This window comes from Argiope bruennichi, chromosome 1 (genome assembly GCF_947563725.1).
Source record: "Argiope bruennichi chromosome 1, qqArgBrue1.1, whole genome shotgun sequence".
NCBI classification, from domain to species: Eukaryota; Metazoa; Arthropoda; class Arachnida; order Araneae; family Araneidae; genus Argiope; species Argiope bruennichi.
In genome coordinates, this window is record NC_079151.1 from 122,447,904 (window position 1) to 122,454,853 (window position 6,950).

The 6,950-nt window shown below is 31.0% G+C and overlaps 1 protein-coding gene across 2 annotated transcripts in view; it reads right to left on the bottom strand.

Moving 5' to 3' along the window:
- The window catches only part of LOC129972193 (cytoplasmic dynein 1 intermediate chain 2-like), a 31,504-nt gene extending 30,854 nt beyond the window's left edge, over positions 1-650 (bottom strand). For both annotated transcript variants that reach the window (XM_056086258.1, XM_056086339.1), the window contains exon 1: positions 211-650. In XM_056086258.1, coding sequence (XP_055942233.1) covers positions 211-339 — 129 coding nt within the window. In that variant the 5' untranslated portion in view covers positions 340-650. The remainder of the gene's footprint in view (positions 1-210) is intronic.
- Between the last annotated feature and the right edge of the window lie 6,300 nt (positions 651-6,950).

A 6,950-nucleotide genomic window follows, 5' to 3' on the forward strand; every position in this document is an offset into this window, starting at 1 on the left:
ATATATCTACAATAATTATTCTTTCATAAAAAGTATTATTTACTAAAACACAACTTTACATTTATATGCATGTCTTTTAATGAATGACTAAACACGTTTATTCTACATTCATCACGTTCATTAATAGTAATCTAAATGTTCTCACATATTTTTAAACAATCTAAAAAATATAAAAAAGAACGAGACTACGTGTCTTGATAATCAACTTACTCTTAATGCTTCTTTTTCACGTTTTCTTCTGGCTTTCTCCTCCCTTAAAAGCGCTAATTTTTGTCTTTTTCTTTCTAATTCCGCTCTTCTATCAGCCATTCCATCTTTTTTAGCCAGTAACTCCTCCATGAATATATCATTAATTTCAACATTCAAGCTATTAATATCAGTATTCTAAACAATCAAATAAATCTCTGTAAATATGTGCTTTAAAAAAATTCAGGGAAGATCTCGATGACAGCATACGTGACACCTGTTGTTAATCACAACATAGCTCAACAGCAGCATTCCAATATTAACTGCGAGGATGAGTCATTCCCGAAACACCCAACCCGGTTACAACAAAATCAAAACCAAATGAAGAGAACGACCGACAAAAAAAAAAAGAAAGATAAGTTTCAGGTGCGACCAGGTAACAACTTCTGAATTCTCAAGTGAAATGCCAGCTCATGAAAAACTGGCTTTCCTTCTAATGTTTCCAAGTTTAGTTCACTACTTTTCCGCTAGAAGAGCAGGCGAAAGACGGAAAAAGTGCGGAAAAACCCCCAAAAGTAATCCCAACTAAAATATTACTTTAACGTATTGAAAAAATTAAATTTAAGTAAAATGGAAAATTAAGTATTTAAAATTATTTAGAGATAATGAAATTGGCTTTCTGGTCTGTCTTTTGTTGCTATTTGTTGAAATCTTGTGGTCGTTTTGCTGAGTCCTACAGACCGGGTAAGCAATTCAATGCAATGCATATTTAACAAGAAAAAGAAGAAAATCTTTTCAAGTCGTAAATAATTCTGGATAAAATACATTTCATTAATAATTTGCTTCCAAGCAAAGTAAAGTGATTAACAAAATTCTTTTCTAAAAAAAATAATAATAATAAAAAAAAAAAAAACTATCTTTGAGGTTTCAAATTATGAGAGAAACAATTTTCAAAACTTGAATGTAATTGGTACAATTTTTAAAAAAAAAAAAAAGTCAAAGAGCATAGAAAATCTAGAGGATACTGTGGAATTAAATTAATTGTGATTCTTTGTTATATTTGGACAAAGAAAAACCGATCTTGATCAGCTCATATCTACACAAAGAAAAGAGCTGAGAACATTACACTGAAAACTTCAATTCTGCAGAATCATAGGCACGAATATCTCAGTTTGTAAAAACAAAAGTCTGGCGCAGTTTAGCCAAGAATTGCTCTTGTTCCAATAAAACACAAAAACCAACGAACCAACCAACCAACTCAGTTTGTAGAATATATAATGATTGACTTGGATTTCAACATACAGCTGCATTTTTGTGTAACTCTTCTGTCAAATAAATGCTAAAATTATGAAATGTAAATAATTAGATGTAAAATTATATGATTCTGGTTGTTTCTTAATAAAAATATCAAACTGATTTTCGCATTATATTTAGCCGAGGAAAGCTTCACTGAATTTTTTGTTCTTCAATAACATTTCTACTTCTCTTTAAATCTATAGTTGCATTTAATTGTTGGTAATGAAAGTCTTACACTTATTTTCAGAAAATTGTGGCTAGCATCCTAATCTAGCTGACTTAGTTAAATTTCGATCCTAAATTCTGTTCTTAAAGTAGGGCCAACAAGAGGAACGACTTTGGCAGATTTCTCCATTTTTCTCCGTTTCGAGGTGATCGTATGATATGGAAAACAAATCTATAATTTATGTACACGCATAACTATACTATGAAGAGCTCCAAAAACATTTGTCTTTTTAAAATTAAGTTATTAATTAATCAGTCTTAGTTTCAGGAATTAAGTTCATAATTATCTAGGTATGTTTCCAAATACAGTATAGACTATGGAGTATTGGGGATCACTTGTTTTAACTTCTGATAAAAGTAACAAACTGATTCGTAGAGAATATACTTGAAATGATAAGTAACTATTGCTTACTGCCTCAGAATTTATTTTGATACACATTGCAATGACTCCAAAGAATTGATTTTTTAAAACTGTTTTTCAATAAAATGTATTCTATTTCATGGGATATTCCATATAACTCATAATAACTGCTTTGTACCTTCAATTTGGAATAATTTATAATTATTGTCTCTCCAGTTTTCAGAGGGGATATAAGTCTTACAAAGTCTTTTAAGTATATACAAAATCAGAAATGACAAAAACTTTTGAGAAATGAGATGGGAATATCTAAGATTTAGAAACGAATTTTAAAATGAGTGAAATTTGTAAATCAATTTAACACCAAAGATCTCAGCTTTCACTTTATACAGAACTTTCAATTTCTTATCAAACTCATTTTTCTCTGACATTTACATACCAAAAATGTCTATTAAGCGGTATGATCTGACTGATGAATTTTCTTCTGAATCAAAAATCGCTAATTATCATTACCCATGCAGAAAAAATTATTTAATCAAATGGGTGCCTTTCAAACCTTGTCTCATTCAATTGTCTATCATCAATTCCATCAATCCCTCAGACTTATGAATAACGGAACTTTATTCTTAACAATATAATTGATCAAAATGCTCGCATTTGTTGAAAAATCCATGGGAGATTCGAGATATTTCCTCCATATCCACAGTCTCCGTATCTTATTTAATAGAGTGAAGATTCCTTCATCTTCATCTTCAGATTCCTTCCTTATTATCCCATTTTTTTTTTTTAAATCATATGAGAACATGATATTGTTTTTGGTTAAGCAGATTTGAATAATTGAAGGCAACGAATAATTGAAGCTCGAAATCGCGTAGGCAATGAATAAAGCATAAATTGCAATTTTCATCTTCATCTGCTTCACCTGCTTTTACCAGTATTGCATTATTATTTTATATGCTTCTTTGAAAGCAGATGCGTTTTTAAAAGATTGAACTGCTATTAGAGACATGGGCTTTTCACCATAGTAATCCTACGGGGATTCAGATGAACCCCCCCCCATGGAGTCATCTACTGCGCATGCGCAGAAGGTATCCGTTTATCTTGTAACCTACATATGCTAGAGACATGGGGTTTTCACCATAGTAATCCTACGGGGCTATAAAAGACTCCCCCCCCTCCTATGGAGTCATATATCTCGCATGCGCAGATGATTTTCGTTATATCTCGTAAACTACATATGTTAGAGACATGGGGTTTTCACTTAGAAGTACTCCCGAGGGTCCTCTAAGCCCCCAAAAATTATGGGTTCCATTGCGCATGTGCAGTACGGATTTTGTTATATATTGATCAAATGAATGTCGGATCGATACCATAGAGTTCCTATGATTTTCGGGATGTCGATGACGTCTACTTCCGGTCAGACCGGAAGTTATATCTCGGCTTCTATGCAACGTAAAGACGAGTGCGACTCGTCTAAAACTCGTCTCGAGGAATAGAGTTGAACGACATTTTTACCGAGACTCGTGTCTTGATAAGGTCCGAGATCAGGTCTCGAAATTTACAAATTCGAGTTACATTGCCTTTGCTCGTATCGTTGGATAATACTCGCCGAAATGCACGTAACGATGCAAGTTTCACGTTGCTACTCCGAACGATTCACGAGATACGAGCTCTCAAAGTTGTAAAAATTTAATTTTCGAGCGAGATTCTTGACATCTTTTTTGCAAAAACTCTCTTTACGACCGGCATCGATACTATCTACTCGATGTTCTTTATCAAACGATACCAAATTTACGTCACTTACGTTATTAGGAGCCGAGAAACGGAAAAAGAACATGATGTTGTTTTGGTTAGGGTGGGTGGGTTGAAGCTCGAAATCTCGTAAGCAATGAATAAATCAGAAATGGGGCGTCCTAAGCTTTCTCCCGAAAGCTTTGCAAAGAAAAAAAGAAAGGGAACGAAAAAGCAAGCAGAGGCCAGAACAAAACTTTCAATCAAACCTTCAGAGACAAAACCTTCAATCAACAAAAACGAATGATGAAAATTTAAAATTAGAAACCGATCGACTAAAACATGAACGTAAAATAGCTTTACAACAGGAACGAAAAAAGCGTAAATGTATGCAGTGTGTTGCAGATTCTCAATCGCAACACTCAACTTCAAACACAGGAATGTCCATTTGGATTCTGAATCACAACCGTCAACATTCAACGCAAAATGTCTCCGTTTCGATCCCGAGTTTCAGATATCGCTTTCTAGCTCTAAGCAATTCAAGGAAAAAATGTTCTCACATAATAACTTGAAATATGGGATAGCAGATCACATTTTTTTTTAAAATCATGTGAGAACATGATCTGTTTTAGCTTGAGGTTTTTGAAGCGATTTGAAAGCAACAAATTGTTGAAGCCTCAAAATGCGTAAGTAACAAGTTGGCGATTTATCCCTTTTTCTATTTTGGAGTCGGCTTTTACAGTATAGCTTTTGAAATATCTATCGTCTGTTAATGTAGTTTTATTTTGGAGTCGGCTTTCACTGTATAGCTTTTGAATTATCTATCGTCTGCTGCTATAGTATTTCCCTTGGAAATCAACGTGTTATTGCCTAACTTGCGCTACGTTTTTTTAAAAATTGTTAAAATATTGTTCGTTTAATCGATAAATATTATTGGTTCAGGGATAATTTCAACTAATTAAAATAAGATTACTAGAAAATAATGCAGAAGGTTGGCACATTTGACGATTTATCACCAACTAAAGTCACAACGTTATTTCCAAATTATACATTCTCTGAATTCTTACAAATTATCTTAATTAATTAAAGTCATTAACTAGTTTAAACCGGTTTGAAACAATCACGAGACTATCGGATTACGCATGCGTCGATATTTAGAAAAACGATAGGTTTTTTTTCGTCTCAAAATCGGTCGAGCTCCAAAACTTTGTTTACCAGATTAAAAAAAATTTAAATTAAGGTTTAAAAAAATTATATATATATATATATATATATATATATATATATATATATATATATATATATATATATATATATATATATATATATATATATATATATATATATATATATATATATATATATATATATATATATATATATATATATATTGAAAGGGAGGGAGAGAGGGGTGGGTGGGATAGAGACCGATAGAGAAGTCTCGTGATTGTTTCAAACTGGTTAATCACTTAAATTAATTAAGACAAATAATAACTTAAAAAGTAATTGTAGTGATTGGATTTTGAAGCGTTAGGAAATAAACGTTCATAGATGGCGCTAGGCAACCAGCGCGAGTGTAATTAAAAAGAGTGATGTCATTCGAGTGTTGGCTCTTGGAGGAGAAAGAGTTACTGAGCAGAGTAACTCGAACGAATCTGCAATAAATTTTTTAAGTTTTCTATTTGCCTATTTTTTTAAAGCACTCACGAACCAGCCACGACAGTAATAATGTCCCCACATGATAACTTGAAATTTAAAACAGTAGATTTCAATTTTTTTATTACTTTGTTTGAATTTCATTTGATTTTAATTTTTGTTTTGTTTGTTTTTAACCATACTTGGTATTAAATAATTAAATAACTATAATATAATAATATCGTCTTTGTTTCAAAGTAGCATTAATAAGAAACTTCAATTTATAAAAAGTATATCGATCAAAATCCATTTACCAAAAGTATATCGATAAGTATATACATAAGTATATAGATCACTTGGCCGATTCTTTAAAAATATCAGATACTAAATTGACAAAAAAAAAAAAATGCATATATTGACATAAAAAGACTCTAACCATGTTCCTATATTTAATATCACTTCCTACCATATAATAAATTATTCTAAATGCATGGCAATGTAGGTTTTAATTATATTAAAAGCCCGCTCTTAAATACCCTTTGGTGAAAATTGTCAAGAGTAACTGAAAATACTATTCTCTTTCTCAGGAGAAAGTCAAAATACGAAAATTTAATCTTATTCATAGCCGTTATTCCTACAAATCTAATAAATAAATAAAACTTTGCAATTGAATTCGTAAATAACTTATGAAGGGAATAGATAATGGTATTTGGTAATCTCAGTTTCACTTCTTTTAAAAACATAGTTGTAATAAAAATAAACAAATCCAAAAAATAAACGTTTGTTTATTTAGAAACGCTTAAAAGGGTTGCTTGTCATCACCTAGAATGCTTTAAAAAAGGCACGTTTTACAGTTCATTAAAGCTTCAGTAACTAAAGCTTCAGATGCTAACATAACCACTGTTCCCAATTACTTCTTTTTCCCAATTACCCTTCCTGACTCTTCTAATTTTGCGGTTATATTATTTTTTCTTTTGCATTATTATAATTTAATAGTTATAAGTAAAGTTGCTTCCGCTGAAAATTTTAAATTTATTTAACCAAACAAGATTAATTGTTTGATTTCTTCCAGTCATTTTAATTGGATTTCACTTTATGTCACTTTAGAAACTGACAATAGATTTTCAAATCAAACTATAAATACTTCATCTGTGAGATGAATAGAAACCTGGAAGTGTATTGAAAATTTGGGAAAATTAATCCCATGCGTTCACGCAATGCTCTTTTTGCATTAAAAGTGATGGGGTTTTTATATTTCCAACTTTTTTTCATCGTTGGACACATTTTCATCCTTTTTCTTCAATTTCGTCCATTTATGGGCTCGATTGCAACTAAAATACATATATTTATTTCATATTTTTAGCTTTATTTGTATAAATAATTCCTGTAAAATAAAATATTATGCAATAATAACTTTTACTACCCATGTAAAAAAACGATTCAAACTTCTTGTCTATGATAAAATTTAAGGATTGATTCTATCTTTTTATAATTTTTAAAAATATACTACTAATTATAA